Raw genomic sequence first — 22,669 nt, forward strand, 5'->3', positions numbered from 1 at the left:
GAGAATGCCTTTAGATATGCTGCACATAGATTACCATCCTTTTTCATAAATATAGTCCATCTCATAAATGTGCTGAAAATTTTGAGCATCTTCATAAATATTGCTATCAGCTTTAAATTAATTTTAACGAATTTTAATGGTTTTTTAAATTACTATTATCAATTTTTAATTGTTTATTATTGATAAATCCGGAATATATGAGATTTTTTATAATTTTTACTTATATATAATTTTATCTTTTATTTACCAAAACATGGAATCATTTATTATTGATAAATTCAGTATATATATATATATATATTCTTTATCTATACATGGAATATATATAGCCTCAATTCAACTGATTAAATTTGGAGCATCTTCATAAATATTGCTACCAGCTTTAAATTACTTTTAACAAATTTTAAATTTTTTAAATTACTATTGATAAATCGGGAATATATATACGTTTTCTGTTTATCAATACACTGAATATATATAGCCTTAATTCAACTGATTAAATTTGGAGCATTTTCATAAATATTGCTACCAGCTTTAGTCTACTTTTAACAAATTTTAATTGTTTTTTTAATTATTATTAGCAATTTTTTATAATTTATATATATTTTCTATTCGTCGATACATAAAATATATAGCCTTCATTCAATTGATTAAAGAGTTTTGAGATTTTGTTAATGGCTTGTTTTCTTAAGTTCTCTTATATGTCTTTGTGGATGTTAATCACCACCATCACTATCATCATCATCATTATATATATAGATAGATATATTATTTCATAATTTTTATGGTGGAACTATATATGATTGAAAAATATAATTAAATTAGATCATTTTTTTATTATAATAGATTATGGAATGAATAAATATTTTGTTTCTTTAATTATGTATATAAAATTGAATACATTGTAATTAAGATTTATATTATTTTCAATTTCTTAATTATATTACTTCCAATTTAATTAAAATAAATATGATAAAATTAAAATTAAAATTAAATAAAATATTTCCACCATATAATAAATTATAATATTTTAAAAATTATATTAATAAATGATTTTAATGATAAGTTATGATAAAAATACATTTAAAAAATTACAATTTTCTGCACTTTCACAAAACCTAAACCAATAAAAATTAAAAATTATGTATAATTAAAAATTAAAAGTGATGTATATTAAAAAAATGAAATGATATTTTAGAATTGCTATATTAAAAATTATACATAATAAAAAATTTGAAATGATATTTTAGAAATGTTATATATATATATTATTAATATTATTATTATCTAATTTTAAGGTCACATGTAAAACACTAAATTAGTATATAAGACTTTTTATTTGTGATACAAAAAATCCACTTCACACAATTACAATTATTTAACTAATAAATCGATTTTACCATAGATATTCTATGGTTTATACACCTCTGATTAAATGAATTACTATCACTAGATCTACCTCTGATTAAATGAATTACTATCACTAGATTTTTAGGAGGCGTGTTCCTGCACCGCGTCCTTTCATGACATGTTGGCGAAGTCCGTGCATATGAATATTTCCAAGATAATTTTTCCACTCGATCTTCTTAACATCAAATCCGAAACTCTCTTTTTCCTCCTCAGAAAGCTCTTGAAACAACTTCTCCAAGTTTGAGATATCAAATCTGGACGAACATAAAATAAGAGCATGTTTACTTCATATATTCCCAGCGTATACCAGTTAGATCCAGTGCTTAATTTAACAGCAACCGAAATCATATTTTCCACAACTCACCTTCCTTTGTAGAATAAGTATGGCTCGTATATCTTGGCCATGTATATGAATTTCTCTATTGATCTCATGGAAATAATTTTCTGTCTGTGTGACATAGTTTCAGGAATGTCCAAAGCTTGACGACAAAAGTCCTCCATGCTGGGAATGTATGTCATTTCCTTGAGCAATCCAGTTGACTTTCCTTCGTTATCAATGTACGGATTGCTTCTAAAATGCTCAAATATTATATTCATAACTTCATGCAATCTTATTGGATTCGCAATGGAAGAAGCAACGTGATAGATCTTTAAGCCTGGTTTTCCAGCATGCTTGGCTATGGCTGCTAAAGTTGCATTTACAACCATATCTGCAGGCACCTGAAATTTGAAAGTGCAATTGATAACCAACCTATTGATGAAAAATGAAAATCTCAGAATATTAAAGCAGGATGGATGATAAAATATTTCTCCACAGTGCTATATAATTACTAACCAGATCGACTGGAATATATGGATCGGCCAAGATGTAAGATAGTTGACCTTTTCCATAGTGTGTGGCGATTGGATCAAGCATTCTGCAATTCAAATTTTCATGTTATATATTGTTGATAATTGATGAAATGTTAAATGTGAGGGGAAATAAGTAAAATAAAATAAAAATTATATATATATATATATATTAAAATATTAAATAAGGAAGGATCATATTAGTTGTCTTCACTCATAATATTTGTAACTTCTATTTTGTTCTGTTCCCTGATATGAACTTATTGGGTCATGGTATTATAATAAAGTTTATATTTATAGAAATGTAAGTGTTAAAAAGGTAAGTGAATATAATATATTTATTGTTATGGTGATGAAAATTATAATCCTTTCTCTCTGATTTTTCCAGTTAAATTCTGTGTCAGTTTATGATTTCAATCAGTTTATTCTTCTCTACTTACCGATGTCCTTCTATCCATCCAGGAAAAGGTTCACTATATGTGCTTTCAATGGCACTGGGACGAACAATGACAACCGGTAATTCTTCCCTGCCATTACCTAATAGCATCTCAGCCATTGCCTTTGTGAAAGCGTAGGTATCCTGCCATCCGTATGCTCTTGCCCTGAACAACATATTGTAGCAAAAAACCCCATAAATATAACTGTACTAAAAAATGATCGTAAAGCTGTCTGTCAAAGAGAAAAAAAATGATATAGAACAATATTCATAATATCATAAGAGTCTTAGTGTCACCTTTCAATGCCCAAATCTTTCATCCCTTGAGCAATTTTCTTTTGAGAATCTAGTTTTTTGTTCGACTTGCAGCTTTGTAAATTCAAAACCCCATCCTCAAGTCCTTCGAGAGCTTTGTTTGCTGCATGAAATTCAGCTTGGATGTCCAGAGGTGAAGTAGATTCTCCTTTCTCCTTTGCTATACTGTAACCCATCTGAAGAGGCTTCTCTGGTGCTCCGCCTTGATTTTGACCGTTTACATATGCTGATGGAAAAAAATTGTAAATTAAATGATACATTTTTTTAAAGAACAATGCTACAAACTATTTCCAACCACTGGTTAGGTTGCATAGCTGTTAGTCTAAATGTTTTAGTTAGTTCTAGTTTAGTTTAGTTAATTAAGTCTATTTTGGGTTTCTCTCGGTCCATTTATTACTAATGTTTTCTATATAAACTATTTAACTAATTAGTAATACTAAGAAAAACACCTTTACTCCACATTTTTCAATCTCTAACAAAAACTAACAAAAAACACTTCCTTACATGGCAAATTAAAATATAGAATAGCAAGGTTACCGGTAGACAGATGAATAAAAAGTTGGAGTTTTTCACAGCATTTGCCAAACTGTAAAAGACGATAAACTCCTTTTGTGTTGGTTTCCAGGGCCACGTCATACCTGGAACATAGGATAATCAGTATGCAGAATATGTATAAAAGTTCCACGTTTTTGCCTTTTAGCCTTTTAGGTTGGAGACAACATTAGTAATTTTGGACCAAAATTCATTATAGAATTTAACTACAATTTCTGCAGATTTTGAATGAATAAAATGGTGTAGTTGTAGTTGAATTTTATTAGATTGTGTATTCATGAATATTCTAAAAATTGATGTACAGAAGTGAACCAAACCTAAGCCAAACAATTTGCAAAGTCAGCCAATTAATCTTAAGAAAGATACTATGTGTCAATTTTTTAAAATATTCAAAAACCTACCGCCTAAATAAAAATGCACTGTCACACAAAAACCTTCGAAGTCTACATAGAAGAATTGAAATCGTTCTGGCATTTAAATCACATAAACCTTTCATCGAATGTTGTGTTGGCTGCCGAACTGACAATGATGTCTATTTCCTTTATGATCACCCCGGCCATTTCTTCTTCCAATCCAAGCCTACTTTGCGTCATATCACCAGCTACCGGAACCAGTCTTTTCAACATGAATTTCTCGAATTCATTTCCATATTTTTCCCGTAAACCCTTGAATAACTCGGTCTGGATAACCTAACATTCAAAACCCATCATGTCATAAGAAAGAGATAACGACACGACACGAAACTTTTTTTTGTATTTCCTCCCTACATTATCTAATTACAAACATTTTTATTAGGAATTGGCAGGCTGGGCTCTTAAATATGTGATAGTGCCATAAAAATATCAGTCACATAACTTTACACAGTCTACTTTACATAATCTGGATCTACAGAATAAAATGAATTTAGACCTGTTAAATGAAATGGATTTGAATATAGTTCTTTCATCATCACTTACATAATTTTATATAAAAACCCTGTAGAGTAAACTATTCCAAAATACTATTCATAAATTTTTATTTCACAAATTAATTTTAATTTAATTTATTACATTAAAAATAAAAAAAAAAAAATATATATATATATATATATTTAATTTTTTTATTATTATTACAAAATCCTTTATACAAGTCTGCACAAAACAAAACAAATTAACCATTTGTAAAATCAATCCAAAAAATTTAGATTAAATATTTTATTTTAATAAAAAAATATTATAAAATTTCAAAATAAAATAAATTTTAACAAAAATTAATATCATCGCCCAGATGTCAATTCAAAACCGGACAAAAAAAAATTAACAATATATAATATCAATCTAAAAGATTTGGATTAAGAAGATTTTATTCCGATTAACCTTGTGAAAAGAAGGCATATCCTTAAACTGTAAAAACACCCCAGTATATCACATATAAAAAATTACAGACATCAACAACTGCAAATTATGTATTTGCTTACTTGAAAATATAAATAACATAGCTAAAGAGAATAGTTAATAGAAATATCAGAACGGGATATCAGACCTAAACATGGCCACCACCGCAATTAGTTAATATGAACTATTAAAAGGAAAGTTACACAGCACTAATGAGAAGACATGGTCATACATAGACAGTTAAACCCTATGGCATCTATATTATTGGATCTCTGCATCTCACAGTGCCCATATCTTGGATTGTGTGTTTATCAGTTGGTTTTTCACTACTACATCAACTACACTTTTTTTTTTAATACAAAAGAAAAAAATTGTCTTAAAAGTTTATTTTTTATTCTAGTTATTTTACATTAAAATTTAATATCAATTGAATTCTCTTAAATATAACCTCTAATACAAAAATATTTTGAAACAAATATTTAAGACAAATAATACAAAAGCAAAATATTTTAAATCAAATATTTAAGACAAAAATAGTTTAAGACAAATAATACAAAAGCAATTTGAAACAAATATTTTAAGACACAACTTTATATTTAAGACAAAAATAAACTTTATATTTAATACAAAAGTAGTTTGAGACAAAAACATTTTAAGACAAAACTTTATATTTAATACAAAATTATTTTAAGACAAAAACAATTTAAGACAATTATTTTAAGACAAAACTTTATATTTAAGACAAAAACAGTTTGAGACAAAAATATTTTAAGAAGCAACTTTATATTTAAGACAATGGCCACTTTACATGAAACCTATTTAAGACAATTAACAATTAAGACACAAACATATCAATTTAAGACAACATTATCTAACAACTGAAAAATTGACTTCACATTGCGCTTAGTCCGTGAGCTTGCAGGCTACTACTTGCGCCTATACCGAGGTTGTTATTTCACTTACCATTCACATAATCATATATAAAGACAATGATTTGTTGGGCTCTTCGTTTTGTTGGGGTAGCCAACTAAGAAGAACAGGACAACTTTTACTCACAAGATTTATCGTAAGTCAATTCCTCTTCTATCACTTTCCTATAGACTGATACGATTAGAGACAACTTGTCTATCTTTGCATTCGGCACTACTACATGGAGGGGGATTTTAAGACAATTTTTAAGACAAAAGAAACATTTTGTCTTCAAATTTTCACTACAAGGTACTAGTAAAAAAAGGTAAAGGTAAAGGATTAGGGGTCTGTCTTTACGTTGTTGATGGGTTCTTCACGAAGTGGAGCAATGTACTAGTAAAAAAAGGTAAAGGTAAAGGATTAGGGGTCTGTCTTTACGTTGTTGATGGGTTCTTCACGAAGTGGAGTAATGGAGGTCGACAAAAACTCATGGGATTTATGGCAATGGAGGCCAACAACATAGGTGTGCTTCATGAGAGGAGTGATGGAGGAACTTTTGTTGAACATGGATACGCTGTATCATGGTTGGAATGCTTTTCAGAGTCTGCTGGAACTCTTGACTGTCATCTACAACATGGATTAGATTCACGTGAAAGATTGTTGAAAAATGCAGCTAGAAATTCTCAATTTGATATTTCCTTCATTAAATTGAGAAAAAATGAATTTCCACATTAGCATACAACTTGGATGCAATTAAATTGTGTGACGTGGCTTGTGTCACCTAGTTTACTCAGTAAATTTGAGTTAGATGAGTTAGAGTTTTGTTAAGCATTTGTGATTGCTAATTTGTAGCAATCAAAGTTAGTTATCTCAAGTTGTATTCAATTAAACTAGTTCTAACTTTTGGAGAAACTCGTGGAAGGTTAGTTGTGCAGTGGGACTTTAATCAAACTCAATGATCATCTAGTTAATTCATCAATCATCCCAAAATATCTAGTGCATGCAAACAAAATATCTAGTGCATGCAAAGAATTCGAGTTCCCCAGTTGTGGTGGATATTCCAAGGCAGTGTAACATCAGTTGTAAACTAGTCTTGAGTGTACAGGTGTTGCATGAAATCAGATGATCAACCTTGGGAATTGCACAATCCATTTTGGGAAAATTCCTAAATAATAGGGCCATAATTTCTCGAGGAATTACGCAAGGAAATAGGGGTTCAAGCAAAGGTAAAAATTGACTAAGTCTTGGTCAAAGCTTCTGAGTGAGTAGAGAGAGAAGTTATTCACTTGCAAGTTGTGCTGAGTTGAGCAAAGCAATTTTAATACATCTTCGTTCTCATCAGATTAATGTAAGAATACATTGGGGCTTTTACCAAATTTCTTTCCCCAAGAAAAATATTATGTGCATGTGTGTTATTTCTTATTGCATGTCTGAAATTTTTGTTCTAAATTGGGAATTAACTTTCATAGTGTAGTAGACTAGGTTTGTGTCTTGTAATTTTGATTAAAACTTCATGACCAGTTGAAATCTACACCATAATTTCTACATGGTATTAGAGCAGGATTCACATTAGAGTAGGAGTTTCAAAGTTGTTTCTCATGAGGTTCAAATTTGCATTTCCATGTAGCAAGACCTCTTTAGAGCTAAGAAGATGACCTTCAATGGGTTGAGGCTAGAGTATGCATTGGAAAGCAAATCTAATTTCATCGCATGGAGGATGTATTCGATGACAATGGATTTCTAGAATACATCAAGGGAGATGTTGCAAAACCAACGAAATCTGATGCCGAAAACCTTACTCAGTGGAAGAAAGATGTAACCAAGGCAAGGAGAATAATATTAGAGGAAGTACAAGACCTATTGGAGGAAGTATGGGACCACATTGTCATAAATCTCCTTGGGAAAGAAAATACTTATGCAATGTGGTAGACATTGACATATATATTCCGGAATAGTAGTGACCACAGGAAGCTGGAGCTCAAGGATAAACTTTGAAATATCAAGATGTAGAAGAATGACACTATCCCGCAGTATCTGAGTAGGTACACACAAGTTCGTTATGAGCTTGCAATAGTTGGTGTTATTGTTTCAGAGGGTGATTGGTAAGCCTAGCCCTTTTGGGCCTTCCCAAGGATTGGCATAGTTATCAAGATTCAGTGAATGGAAGGGAGAAACTACCGAATTGGTAACACTTATGGTCTGATTTGGCACATGAGGAAATAAGGCAGAATACCAGAGATGGGACCTAACCCAAGGGCGAGGATAAAGAAAACTTTCCATTGGCTTGAAAGGGAAATAAGCGAAAAGGGAATAAATCTCAAACCAAACCAGAATCCAGTCAAGGGGGAAAGAAGAAAGATTGTCAAGAATTAAATGCCTCTATTGTCATGAATGCAGGCATTATGCCATGAAGTGTCCACACAAAAATGCAGGCAAGAAGACCTTAGGAGGATGAGCAGGTTAAACCTTCGCTTCATAATTCGATCTTGACTTTAACCTTATCACATTCATGTCCTACACAATGATGGGGAGAGTGTGGTACTTGGACTCAAGTGCATCATTCCACATGACAAGGTGTAAATATTTTTTTAGTGACCTGGAGGAGAAAGATCTCTGGATGCATATCAAGCTAGGGGATGACAAAGGGTACAATGTGACTGGTATTGGTAGAATCACCTTTCAGAGGGAGTTAGGCTCCCCTCTCAGGCTCAAGGATGTCATGTTTCTTTCAGGCCTAAAGAAAAATCTCATCATTATTGAAGTTTTGGAAGACCATGGTTGTGAAGTGATCTTCGGCAAAGGAAAAGTGTTCCTAAGACACATAGCCACGGGATAGGCAAAGCAGGTTGGTGTTCATGTGAATAACATGTATAAGCTAGATTTCGAAGACTGTGTTGCATTAGGCACTAAGGTAGAGAAAGTGCAGGCCGCAATGTCGATGAACTTTAGCACAAAATACTTGGCCATTTGTATCATGGTACCTCGAATATTATACAAAAAATAACCACTGGCCTCCCTAAAGGAGCACTTAAGCAGTAGGATGTATGCAAAGAATGTACGTTTGGGAAGTACATAAAATCCACATTCCCTGACCTGGACAACAAACCACTTGCAGTCCTAGAAAGGATCCACTGTGATGTTTATGGACCTTTCTCGACAACCTCCATTCCGACACACATATTTTGTCATTTTTATTGATGACTTCTCACGGAAGTGTTGGATCTTGTTCATGCAGAAGAAATATGAGGCATTCTCAATGTTCGTAGAATTCAAGACATTGGTTGAGAAAGAAACTAGCAATAAGGTGAAGGCTTCGTTGTAGCGGCTGCAACACCCTCCAAAATTTTGGCTTGCACTTAAATTTTGAAGCCTACTGTGGATACTGTGATCGACCGTTCCTTAGTCACTTATTGGTAAGCTGATGATCTCAAGCTCCCCTTTTCGATCTTAAGAGTCATTCATGCTTTTATCTTTACATAGAGTGTGTCATCTTTGGGCATGGAGGTTATCGCTTGTCATGCAAAGCGAGGTTTTTTTTGCTTCAAGGGGAAACCTTTGTGAGAATTGGTTGTCCTCACCACAGACATGTTTCGCACTAATTTCATACACTCTTACACAAGTTTCTCCTTTATCATCCCAAAGTCTATCATCAAAGCTGCACTTGTTGTAAGCTGCCACAAAGGTTGTTGCATTAAGCGAAGTATGTGTTATATGTTCTATATGGTCTATGTTTTATTATTAAGTGTTCAAGTGTGTGATCATAGTCAACTTTTATCACTGTTCACATCAGTTCCACTGATCCCACACTTAGCCAAATTTCGGAGTTTCCCTAGCAACCTAGCCTCATCCAACTTTCCTGAACTGCGCACTTCACATCTGTAACCCTCAAGCTTTTCCCTTGCCTACTGGAACTGTGCAATGCACAGAAATCCCAGCCTCCCTTAGCATTCAAAACTGCGCAGTGGTTTCCTCCAATGTCCTTCCCTTAGCCGAAACCCACTGTCTCCAGAAACTATGCAGTTTTGTCCCTTGACTACCCAGTTTGCCTTGCATCCTGAAACTGCAGAAATGTCCTCCCAAGGCCTCATCCCGCAACAATCATTGCCCACTGAAACTATGCAATTATGTCTCTTAGGGGCCACGAAGAAGGATGACATGCTAGATGACTCTCAAGGAGATGAGGAGAAAGATGAGCATACCAAGGAACCTAAGGTATGATAGAATATCGGGACCACATGAAGACTCCATCTGATGCATAACCCTTTGGAGGGTAGGTATGGAAAACAAAGCACATCTTTTGAAATACACCTCTTAGTGTAGCTTAAAGGACTTCTTATCATTGTCGTATCATTTTGTCTTCAATGACATTCATGGTTGCAAGCACTGAAATTCATTCCATGTGTTTCCTCTACGTGTCTTGCTCCCTTTCGCTTGTTTATTACATAGCTTAGAATATGAAGAGTATTACCACTCGTTTATTTATACTAGGGAGATTGTGACCAACATGATCTTGTGACTAACCAAGCACGATGCAAGGCATCCTAAGTGGGATGGAAGGTGTTTGATGATATGTATATAGTCAGTACACTGCTTTTCATTACTCCTTTGCATTAAGCCTTGCTTTGTATCTTTCATGTACCCTCACTGCTTGACAGATTTGGCTACCTGTTGCTAGTAGTCTGTTAGCTCTTTCTTGACAAAGCAGGGGAAGGAATTTCCTTCAACCTAATTTCTTCAAGGCTCTTCATAGCAAGTATAGAGCTAAGAGAAGGAGATGTGGAATTTCACTATCAAAATCTTGAAAACACTTTGCATGTTCGAATCTATCCAAGCGATTAAGTTGCCACTCAACAACATTGTCAGTCTTGGAAGGCTCAAGAAAGATCACATGTCTACATTTTATAAACTTCTTATTCACTTCATCATAGAGATGGTATGCTTTGGAGGTATGAGTACCTAAAGAAGATACATTTGTGACTCATTGCACTAAGTTTGTTTCTCTGTTCCTTAGGTGTGAAGGCATAACAAGAGGAACCAAAAACCCTGAGATGCCTCACCGAAGGAATGTGGCCATACCACATTTCATAGGGAGTCTTGTTTCTAATAGCATGAGATGGACACCTATTCTTTATATACACAACACATAGAACCACATTAGCCCAAAACCTTATTAACTTAACATGTGAACTATGCCAAGTTCATAGTGAAGGTAATACATTCTAGTGAACTATGTATTGAAAAATGCAACGAGAAATTCTCAATTTGATTTTTTCTTGATTAAATTGAGAAAAATTGAATTTCCACGTCAATGACAACTTGGATGATATTAACTTGTGTGACATGGCTTGTGACACCCAGTTTACTCAATAAATTCGAGTTGGAGGAGTTAGAGTTCAATTATGCATATGTGAGTGATACTCTATAGAAATAAAGATCAATTATCTCAGGTTGTTGTGAGTTAAACTAGTTCCAACTTTTGGAGGAACTAGTGGAAGGTCATTTAAGCAGTGGGGCTTCAATCAAACTCAATGATCATCCAGTTAACTGATCCATCAGCGTCAAAATAGTTGGTGCATGCAGAGAAGTCGAGTTCCTTAATATTGGTGGAGATTCCAAGGCAATTTTAATTTCTTGTATCTCACACAGTTGCAAGAACTTACTATAACCATAGTGGAGGAGGTAGCTTGAGTAGGAGCTTCTTGTGAAATTGGAGAGGGAATGATAGTTGGTAGCATTAATAGCCTACCAGCCATTTGTTTCGCACCACACTTCAATGTTTTGTGCAGGGTTTTTGACGGTGGATAATTTTTTCTGATGCTTTTTGGTCTGTATGCACATCCTCACTAACTATCTTGAGAGGTCTGTAATAGTTCCTTGCATGCACGTCCTCACTAAATATGTTTTGGGAGGTCTGTACTAGTTCCTTGCAAATTTATGTTTGTCAAGGCTTAACTACTTATGCTCTCAGGTGCTCACAACAGTGTGACAGTTTATGGCACTCTCCAAATCACCATTCTTGAAAGGATCCAACAAAACAACTTGAGAGGAAGATGAGAATGGCACACTCTTACTGAAACTAGCCTAGAACTAGTGGAATTGGTTGATCCCAACGGTTTTAGAGTTGTACCAGTCTAGTTTGGTGGTTTAAAATGGCTAAGGTTGGTCTTGTATTGAACGAACCTTAAAACACCAAAGTGACTAGTTCTCTACTAAACTAACAAATTTCAAAGAATGTAGTGCAACATAACTAATGACCACCAAATAATATTTTCTTAATAAAAAATACTTAAATGGAAAAAAAATATCTTAACCCTAGGGCCCTACAAAACCTAACCCTAGTAATTAATGGTAATATTTAATTTTTAAAGTTAAAGTAAAAGTTGAGATTCTCCTTATCTTTCCTTTTCTAAAAGGAAAGATAACGATAATGTCAAATTTTACTTAAATTTTTAATATTAACATTAATTGTTTCAGGTTGTTTTAGAGTGGTTCCAACTTCATTCAGTTTGGAGAAAGTCAAATTTTAGATCCCATTCAAAATTTAGAAGGGTTAAACAATTTTCAGGATTTCAGGATTGGTAGGATTGCAAGGTGTCCATTGGATTCTATGATGTATGATGGTATGGAATTGGCATTGAATCAATAGCACTAGACCAATGTACCTTGATGTTAGTTGCATTGATTGTTGAACTCCTTTGTCATGACACGAGTGTCTCCATGGCTTGAGTGAAGGTGTATATTTTCACTAGGGTAATGATAGAGGGGTTCAACAATTAATGCAACCACAACCAAACACTAGTACCATATGACAAGATTTTAAATTCTAAATTCTAGACTATAAACTATGTTGCTATAGTTACTCATTAGTACTATGCTTATTTTTGGACTCTAGAGTTCATTTAGAGCCCCTTTGTTGATGTATTATGGTTCATAGATGTATGTAGTTGGTGTTGTTTTGGTTATATGCACTCCTACTTACTACAAAAATGAGAAACATTATATATTTGTGTATAAATTATTTGGATTTACATGGATGCAAATGAATATATATGTTTTTCCCTAAAATTTGAAAGTTTTATGTATTTTTTGAATAACCTTTTTCCTTTTTTTTTGGCTCCACTCTGGTCCACATTTTGGGGTTGACCGTATGGATGGAGATGAATGTATATGATTTTCCCTAAAATTTGAATGTTTTATGTATTTTTTGAATAATCAATTTTTTGGTCTAGTTTTGTTGGCTCTAGTCTGGTTCAAATTTTGGGGTTGACCAGTTTGATGACTGGTCTAGTTTTTATAACATTGAAATAGAAGGCCCATTATTGTACCTCTTCATGACCAATGTTGTTTCCTTATAAATCCTGTCAAGCATAAGTTATCTTCATGGAGAAACAACTGTGGTGAATTAAGAACAAAAGTGTAATTAGTTTCTCATTCAAAAGTATGAAACATATTTTGGGGCTTGTTAACAAAATTATTATCAACCATGGTTTATTTAGAAAATAACATATATTAAACTATATAATGAATTATTAAATTGATAACTATTTAATATGGGTTGAATTTTAGTGATATTTCTATGGATCATCTTATGATGTTGTGGACTATTCAGAAGTCCTATCACTAGTAAGTCACATTTTTATGTCTCCTTCTCATGTTTATACAAAATAAAGTAGAGAATGGATGGGAATATTTAATTCATGATACTAAAAATGGGATCACAAATTATCTTAAGTTTACGCATAATATATTGACAACGTATCCATATGAAAAGTACTAGAGTAGAGGGATTGGATCAACCAAGCCTTTTCAATCTATGAAAATATTAGGCTTCAAGAGTTCATGTGTTGTAGTGATGGATGCATTAAAGAGGGACTATCAAATTAACTCGAACTACTAGAATGGGATACTAATGGTTGGAGGTTAAGTTGTACCTATTATGGGAGCCTCGTCTTTAGTATCTCCTTCGCCTATATGTTCTCCTTAGGTGATGGAAATTTTTCACAAAACTATTTTGAGCGTTAACATTTGTTGATTACATAGTCATCTTGTTTCATTAATAGAATTATATTTCTTGATAAAACAAGTAGCAAAAATCCTATTGGTGTGTTAGGATTAAAGTAATTTTTCCTTCCCCTAATATTATTTTTTAACTTGAGGAGGTGGAGGATTTTGAGGATGGCATATTATGTTCTTCTAAGCAATGTGAGTAGGCCTTTTACTTAGATTTTCTAGGTAAAGAAATTTGTTCATATGTTGTTAGATATGATCCAAGAGGAAAGTATAAATAATTGTGGTTGGATCAATATATTATTTTTCAGCCATATTTTAGAGCAGAATATTTGGAGGAATCAACTTTATGTGTCATTTTTACTACTTCTCCCACCTTGAAAATTTTTGGAGAAAAGCCTTAGGATCCATCTTAAGGCCTTAAATGACCACATTTTTTGTTCTCAACCTTATTATGGACCTTGATTCCATAATTCACATACTTGTTGATAACGAAAATTTTCCCAACAATAGTTTGTGACTCTCGCTAGTATGAGGTCCCAAAGGGACCTCACAAAATTTGGTATGAGAGGACCATTCAAATTTTGGCTCAGCTCCCATGCTTAGTTGTGTGTAAGTACTATGTGATGCATGTGAGTATTACAATGATGGGTGCAACTATTGGACTAGTAGCTATATTGAATGCAAGAATGCAAGAATTCTAACCTATTTAAAGGGGGAAATTGATGAGAAAATTTGAGGTGATGGACTCGTAGAAAATTACATATATCCACATTTAAGGATTGTTTATTATAAACCTGGAAGGCATTGCACACTTAAATTATCAAAACAAGACATATAATAGTCATTAACCAAACCAATAAGTACCCAATGTAGAAGGAAACCAAATTGAAACCAAGTACAAGGGATGATACTTCCCAAGGATCAAACATGCAATTCTTCTTCTCCAACAAGTCCTTATTAAGTACCTCTTGAATCTGAAATCCATTGCAGGCGGTTGTCAAATTCGTCAGCTAGTAATTGAGGAGAACATTAAGAGTATATAGCCTATCCATTGGTTCTCAGTGAATTCTTCAAAGAAATCTCTTTAGAAAGTCATGTGGCATGTTGCTCCTGAATCAAGCAACCAAGCATATTTCCATGAAGCAAGTGAAGCATTAAATAAGTCTTCAATTACTCCAATGTTGCAATGTGCCACAAGATAATGAGCAGATTCAAATTCTTTTCCTTTCGCTTTACTAGGTGTTTTACCATGTTCAATGAAGGATTGTTCAATGTTGCTGCCATAGACAGTGCACTGATGCAATAAACTTATGATACCAAACAACACACGGTGATGAACCAATGAACCGGCTGAACATCAATGCAGATATAGGGGTAGCATTCCAACACAGAGAGCATTGAATGCACCAAACAACATGGTTCACAACCATTAAAAAGGACTCACCACAACATTTAAACAACCATCCAACCATCCATACACACGACTTGTAAGCCTATTTATAACTTAAATAATACTTAGGATTAGCAAGGGTTATGAACAAAGTAATATATATGCCATGACTCTTTTATAACAATGTTCGTTTTTAACAACTCACATTCTAATGCATACCAATCCAACACATTTCAATGCAAGGTTTGCATGTAGCAAATCAACGTTGTTGTAGGAGAGCACACACCATTGAAAGAATCAGTCACAATTTGTAGGAATTCCAGGCACAATTCAACGGTCTTCTCAGGACTTCAAATGACCTCACATGGAATATACACTAGGGGCACATGCTTGGAATAAGCACATAGCTATATAGAGCGCAAAGGGATAGAATATAGAATGAAATAATGGTAGGGAATATGTCAATGAATATGAGTTACAAGAGGAGAGAGTTGAATTGGGACCTGTTGCTCTGATACCATGTCAGGCCAGGTTTGTAACTCCAAATCAAATTTTGTTTTGCATTAAAAGAGAATATGAATATATACAAGGAGAGAGAGACTATTGGGTTTCATCTCCCAATGTCTCTTTGTCTTCTATCTTCCTTTATTTTTTTCTATTTAGAATATTTACATAAGTTTTCCTAATCCCAAAGATTGGGTGTCAACATTTCCAATATTTGTGCTCAATCCAAATTCCTCTTTGGCATGCCTATACTAAGGCTGCAAATGCACCTCATCACACAATTAGTATGTGATCTATTCACCTATATGGTCCTCAAATCATTCTAACATCATATCGTCCACAATATTCATCTGAACTTACTATGAAAGTCATGTGCATCAGCTATCATCTCCATGGATATAATCGTGTCCTCCAAGATATCCTCAATATTATCAATGCGCCACTTTAATACTGCTAATGTCTCTCAATTTGTAGTGTTAGGTCATTCAACTACTTCTCTCCTTGTCCATTTGTGTCTGATGCCACTAGTTTCCTCTATTACTGAGTCACAAGGAAGACACTTGCGCACCTACCGTCATCATCCTACTCACAATAGGCACCAAGTGTGGGCTTAGGCATGAAATGATAGCCAAATAGTCTAAGTGTGAAAGGGCGACTACCTTCTTTAGGAAGAAGAGTTCAAAACTGTAGACGATGTGAGGTCGTGGTTTCGATTCTCATCGAAACAACTTCAAGATCACCATTGTGGAGTGAAAAAGGGAATGGAGAATATGTGCTTCTTGCTTAAGCCATAGTGAAGATAATATATTTTTCGATGTTGTTATGAAGTAGGTTCATCGATCTGAGCACCATTTGGTGGACGGTGAGGAGCAGTGTACTTGTGCTTTCAAGGTATTATGTCAAGCTGGTCCAGCTGCAAATTGAAGGACATTTTTGCAAGAACATTTTCTTTTTACTACAGGAATCATTGAAATTAATCCTGTAATTAATGATTTGATAAGGTTAGTGGTGGAAAATAAAATTAGCCTCAAGGACATGGCCTCTTGGTAGGAAGTAAAGAAAAAAAAAACAAATATATATATATATATATATATATATATAAACAAAAGAAAATGACACAAAAAACTTCAAAGTAAGATCGACACGACTAGGGAAGAGAACAAATGATGAAGTATTTGGCAATCCATAGTTGTCATCACAATCTAAGGAAAAAGAGTAGAAATGTGAAGAGGCGTTAAATGCGACAAAGAATATTTTCAATAATGATGAGGTCTTGCTCCAAGAAAGAGCTGCGAGTGATAATGAGATAAAAGGTTTACATATAAACTAATATTTCCAACTATTCACATAGAAATACTATCCTAATAAAAATGGCATATTGAGCAAAAACAATGAGTCCTCAAGAGAAAATGATATATACACATGAAATATTCCCTTCCACCTCATGCAACATTTCTATTCTCACATAATCAAAATATCCAACATAAAATTGCACCAAAAAAATAAACCACTACACAAAAGGAGGCTTTTAAAACATTTATTTAAGACAAAAATATCCTTTTATCTTTATATTAAAATATTGTCTCAACTTATTCATTTTTTAATTAATATCAATTAGAAATGGCGGTTTACTTATTTGTCTTAACTTATAAATGTTTCCCTCAATTTTTCTCCCCTCTTAGCACGACGGTTATAGAATTTCGATTTTTTCCCACTTTAATTTCTTCTCTTTTTGCAACGGGGTTTTATAATTTCACAATTTCGATTTTTTTCCATTGTTGGTCGCTTGAATTTATTCTCTTTTCGCAAGAGGGTTTTATAATTTCATCTTTCCCTATCAAAGCATGGAATGGTATGAGGGTTATACAATTTCTCCTATTTCTCATGAGAATTATCAGGCCATGGACTGGTAGGAGGACAAGAACAAGGTTTCCCATGGAAAGTGTCAGCCCACGGTTGATGATGTGCTTCTTAGATACCTTCGTTGGTAGGTGATAGAGAAATACCTACCTTGGTAGGCGATAGAGAAATTAGCGAGGAATGGTTGTGAGCTACATCCTCGAGGTTAACCAATGGATTGCCAATCCAAGAGGCCCTACTCTGCAACCTGGTCTGCGGAAATCAGTAAGTGTAGATATGGATTCGTTTGGACTGATTTTGCTTTTGATTCCTATTAACTCAAGCCACCTTTTTTAATGCAGAATGTGCTTCCTTCCATCGGTGAAGCTCCTTTCAACCACAACCCTCATGGGGGGACACCGCCAGGGAATGCCCTCCAGGCAGAGGGAGGTGAGGAGGAGGAAGCTCCTCTTGTTTAGGTATTGTGTCGAGCGAGACCACAAAGCCTATGCTTGTGGAAAAGTTCATTAAGTTTGGGGGGATCGACAGTATAGCGGTGTACTCGCAACAAAACCACGATTTTGTGTATTTCAAGCACAATGAGCATGCCAAAGTGACCAAGGAGGGTTTGCAGGGCTTGGCCAAGGGAGGTAGCTCTCTCATAATCGAATTGGCGCAAGCAGTAAGGATTTTGCATTTCATTTCTCTTTGTTTGTTCCTCTAGTAGAAGTTTTTCTGTTAATTGTCCATAAAACCTTAGCTTAGCTTGATATGCTATTTTTTATAATTATTTTTCAAACCCCCGATTATCCAAAATATTTAATCTTAACACACTATTTTCCAAGGGATTTTATGAGATTTCCTTTAAACCTTTTTCTATTGAAGTATATGAGTTAATCTCCTTCAATTTCTTGTTTGGATAAGAAAGTATGTCAGGTTTTTGGGCTTCTTTGTCAACTTCAATGTGTTTGTTGCAGACACTGGGTTAGGTGTGTGCAACAATTTGATAACTGACCTCCTTGCATTTTCCCACGGACTATTTTCTGAAACCATGTGTTTTTCCTTTGAAATGTGATCTTTTCACACTTTTCACTAAGTGTTTTCTTAGCATCATCGAATCCATTAGTCAGTTCAGTTGCATGTAAATCCTAATGATTTTCTTTACCGAATTCTGATGAGGGTGGCTGGAAATTTTGAGTTTTGATTTTTGCATCGATACTATAAAGCTTGAATAGCCACCCGTAAATTTTGACGTAATACTACTTTATTATCACAATTTTTTCGGCAAGCTGCAAGCATAAGTAGATTCATCATAAATATTGCAATTAGTCCTAATATAACAAAATTTATTCTAAAATTTTGTAAGGCTTGTCTAGTTCTGTCACCAGTCATTAGCATCTAATAAAACAAAGGTTCAAAACTCTAATGAAATTGGCTTGATTCAGGGTTTTCAAAGGCTTTCGATGGATTCTGTGATATCCAAACCCCTTGGGAAAATGACCCAGACCCAGGGGAAAATAAATCCCATCAACCGCAGATAAGCTTAGGAAAGTTGTGTCTAAACCCCAAGTGTTGATAATATATCATTGCCTTGATTGTTGTCCAGACTTAACCTCTTATTTTATACTGTACTGAGAAGAGGAAAAATATTTTGGTGAAGAAGGTTGTGCTACCAACATGCAAAATCATAGTTATAGGACTACTTGAATTGCCAAAAGAAATGGATTCCTTAGCTAGGATGATTTCTCAAACCAAAATCTTGAGCTATGTCACAATTAAGGAAAGAAACTTATCAAAGTTAATTATGTTGACATTGATTTAACCCAGATTCAACATCATCACTAACAAATACCATGATTATAGGGAGCCAAAAGTTCCTAGCATAAGGACAAAATCAGAAATTAGTTATCAACAAGATCATTAGAGAAGATAGGATAAATATTAGAGACTAGTTGACCCCATTTATTTTCGGCTAAAATGAATGCTAGCTGCTTTCCTATTCATTGACTTTAGCAAAGCATATTTTCTCTCAATCCATTTCCAGTGAGATTGGTCCCTAGATTAACAAATGAATGTTTTGATTCCAACAAAGAAGTTTGAGTGGAGCCTCGGCAACAACGAGACTTTTGTCGCTACTACACAAGAGGGTGGTTTAAGCCTATTTTTTTAAGACAGAAATAATATTTTGTCTTAAACACTTATTGTTAAAAAAAAATGTTTTAACTGCCATTTTTACACCGAAAGAATTTTATTAAAGGAGGTTACTTGTTGCCTACAAAAGAGGGTAGTTTAAGCCTATTTTTTTATGACGGAAATAATATTTTGTCTTAAACACTTATAGTCTTAAAAAAAGTCTTAAACTTCCCTTTTTACATCGAAGGCGTTTTATTAAAGGAGGTTACTTTGTTGGCTATAGAATATGATATTTGCTTTATATTTCATAAAGGAGGTGGGGTAATAGAGATGGCTGTGTGTTCGTGTTTCCCTCAATCATGCCCTTGAAAGTGGGGAGGTGTTAATTTTAGTTAACAATGGTATGTTTTATGCTAAGCACATTGATAGTAATTGTGGATAGAACATGAAATAACAGAATGCAGAAGACAAGCCAAGACAAAAGAACACCAGATTTGGCGGATGCCAGGGAAAAACCCCAAGATGGGGAAAACCCTTTGATCAATTCTTCTTATTATTATATCAAATATTTAGTAGAGAAAGAGAAAGTACAAAAGTCAAAATTTACTTGCTAATATATGTACAAAACATCCCTTTCAAGGAGAAGGTTTCTATCATCTATATCATTATCAAATTCAAGGAAGCATCAAGTGGAAGAAGCATCTTAAAAAGTAAGTGTGTCCTTATCTGAATCTGTCAAAATTTATTTTTGCAAGGAAAGCAACAAATTGGTTGGGGCTTCAAAATATCTTGCATGGAAGAAGAGGACATATCTAAATCTCATTGAAAATGAGGTCATGGATCATGTGAAAGGATCTATCACCAAATGAGGGTGGATTAAAAATGTGAGTTTTGATTTTTGCATAGATAGTGTCAAGCTTGAACAACCACCGATAAATTTTGACGTAATACCACCTTATTATTAGAGCTTTTTTGGCACGCTTCAAGCATAAGTAGATTAATCATAAATGTTTCAATCAATCATGATGTAGCGAAGTCTCTTCTGAAATATTACAAGGCTAGTCTAGTTTTGTCACTTGTTGTTAACTTCTAATGTAATAGAAGCTCAAAACTTCAATGAAATTGGCCTGATTTAGGGGTTTTTGAGGATTTGGATTGATTCAATGACATCCAAACCCCTTTGGAAAATAACCCAGGCTGAGGCGAAAACAAATCCCATTATCCGCAGATAAGCTCAGAATTTTTTTGTGGCTAAACCCTAACTATGTGTTGATAATGTATCGCTATTGTTGATTGTTGTTCAAACTTGACCTCTTATTTTATCTCGAACTCAGAAGAGTAAAATTGTTTTCAGGAAGAAGTTCATGCTACCAACACATGAAATCATGGTTATATGACTACCTGAATTTCCAAAAGAAGTGGTTTCCTTAGCTGGGATGATTTCTCAAACCAAAATCTTGAGTTATGCCACAATTAAGGACAAAAAATTATCAAAGTTAATTAGGTTGACATTAAATTAACTTATATTCAACATCATCACTAATTTAGACCATAAATATAAGCAACCAATAGTTCGTAGCGCAAGGATAGGACCGAAAATAGTGATCGGCAAGATTATTAGAGAAGACAGTATAAATATTAGGGCCTAGTTGACTCCATCTATTTTCAGCTAAAATGAATGCTAGCTACTTTCCTATTCAAAAATTGTAGCTTTAACAAAGCATATTTTATCTCAATCCAACTCAGCTTGGTCCCAATATTAACAAATGAATGTTTTGATTCCAATAAAGTAGTTTCGAGTCGACCCTAGGCAACAACCAAACTATTGTCCATATCGATTATCCTCTTTTCAAGCAGTGAGCTTCTATCTGATACTATATCATTCATCTACCAATCTCTATGCATATCATAATGTGTATATTCTAAAACTGAGCTTCAACTTTAACATGAAGAGCCTTATCATGGCTATAATCTCTTTCTTTTTGGGGGTCATAGCTAGACTTAGGCCTAAAGTAAATTCCACAATGACTAAACAATGCCTCTCCAAATCAAAGCTTAGGTTGCAGTTAGACCTAGAGTATAGTAGGTTGCACAGTGACCAAATAACGCTTCTCCAAATCCAAGCATAGTCCTAGGGTTGGTCACATGTAGACAGAAACAACAGAGATGGTCATTAGTGGATTTGGATGTCCCTAGGAAACTTGATCATGAAAAATAAAGGAGATGGACGACCCCAAGTTGAATTGAAAAATTGTATGTAGAAAAAAGGTTTAGTTTACTAAACATATGGCACTATTTCCTTATCTTGGTAGACAAATATCATGAATTGCAATTTCAGTACACATATGGTATTGTTTCATTATTTTGTTTAATGAATTTCATGTAGTTTGGTACATGAATCTGGTGAAGTTAATATATTTCGGTCAACAAATATGATTTTGCATAACATAAGCACATAGTAAAATTATAGAATTCTTCTTGTGAAGTAACATAGTTATAGATTTCTTCTCAGGAGTTGTTTTTCCTTAACATAAATTCCTATTGTAAGTATAGATTTCTTCAGCCTTCGTGGCCTAGAAATGGATGTAATAAGAATTTTGCTTGTGAAGGACCTTTCATAACAAGTAGCATAATTATAGAATTCTTCTTGTGAGGTATTTTTCCATACCAGAAATGCCTAATGTAATTATAGAATTCTTCAGCCCTTCGTGCTACAGAAATGGACTCAATAAAGTGGAGATAAAAAGCATATTTGGACAGAATGACACAAAGAGAAAGGATTAAAGCCCTAATTTTTGCACAACAATTTAAGGAATCAATGAAAAATTAGTTGAATTCATCTTCCATAGTGAACATGGTGGCACACTACTATAGAAGAGGGTAGTTTGAGACATTTTTTTCAAGATGAAAATAATTTTTCATCATAAACACTCTTAAAAAAATGTCTTA

General features: G+C 33.8%; 1 protein-coding gene across 1 annotated transcript in view; it reads right to left on the bottom strand.

Annotated features, from left to right (window-relative positions):
* Positions 1–1,318: 1,318 nt before the first annotated feature.
* LOC149187725 (fatty acyl-CoA reductase 2, chloroplastic-like) overlaps positions 1,319–22,669 on the bottom strand; it is a 51,151-nt gene continuing 29,800 nt past the window's right edge. The window contains exons 3-9 of the mRNA XM_089412868.1: positions 4,052–4,251; positions 3,548–3,648; positions 2,993–3,236; positions 2,700–2,861; positions 2,246–2,327; positions 1,775–2,130; positions 1,319–1,664 (exon numbers count right to left, since the gene is read on the bottom strand). Coding sequence (XP_089268994.1) covers positions 1,484–1,664; positions 1,775–2,130; positions 2,246–2,327; positions 2,700–2,861; positions 2,993–3,236; positions 3,548–3,648; positions 4,052–4,251 — 1,326 coding nt within the window. The 3' untranslated portion in view covers positions 1,319–1,483. The remainder of the gene's footprint in view (positions 1,665–1,774; positions 2,131–2,245; positions 2,328–2,699; positions 2,862–2,992; positions 3,237–3,547; positions 3,649–4,051; positions 4,252–22,669) is intronic.

This window comes from Pinus tabuliformis, chromosome 3_1, assembly GCF_031772625.1.
Source record: "Pinus tabuliformis cultivar Carrire ecotype Pingquan chromosome 3_1, CPIR1, whole genome shotgun sequence".
Taxonomy (NCBI): Eukaryota; Viridiplantae; Streptophyta; class Pinopsida; order Pinales; family Pinaceae; genus Pinus; species Pinus tabuliformis.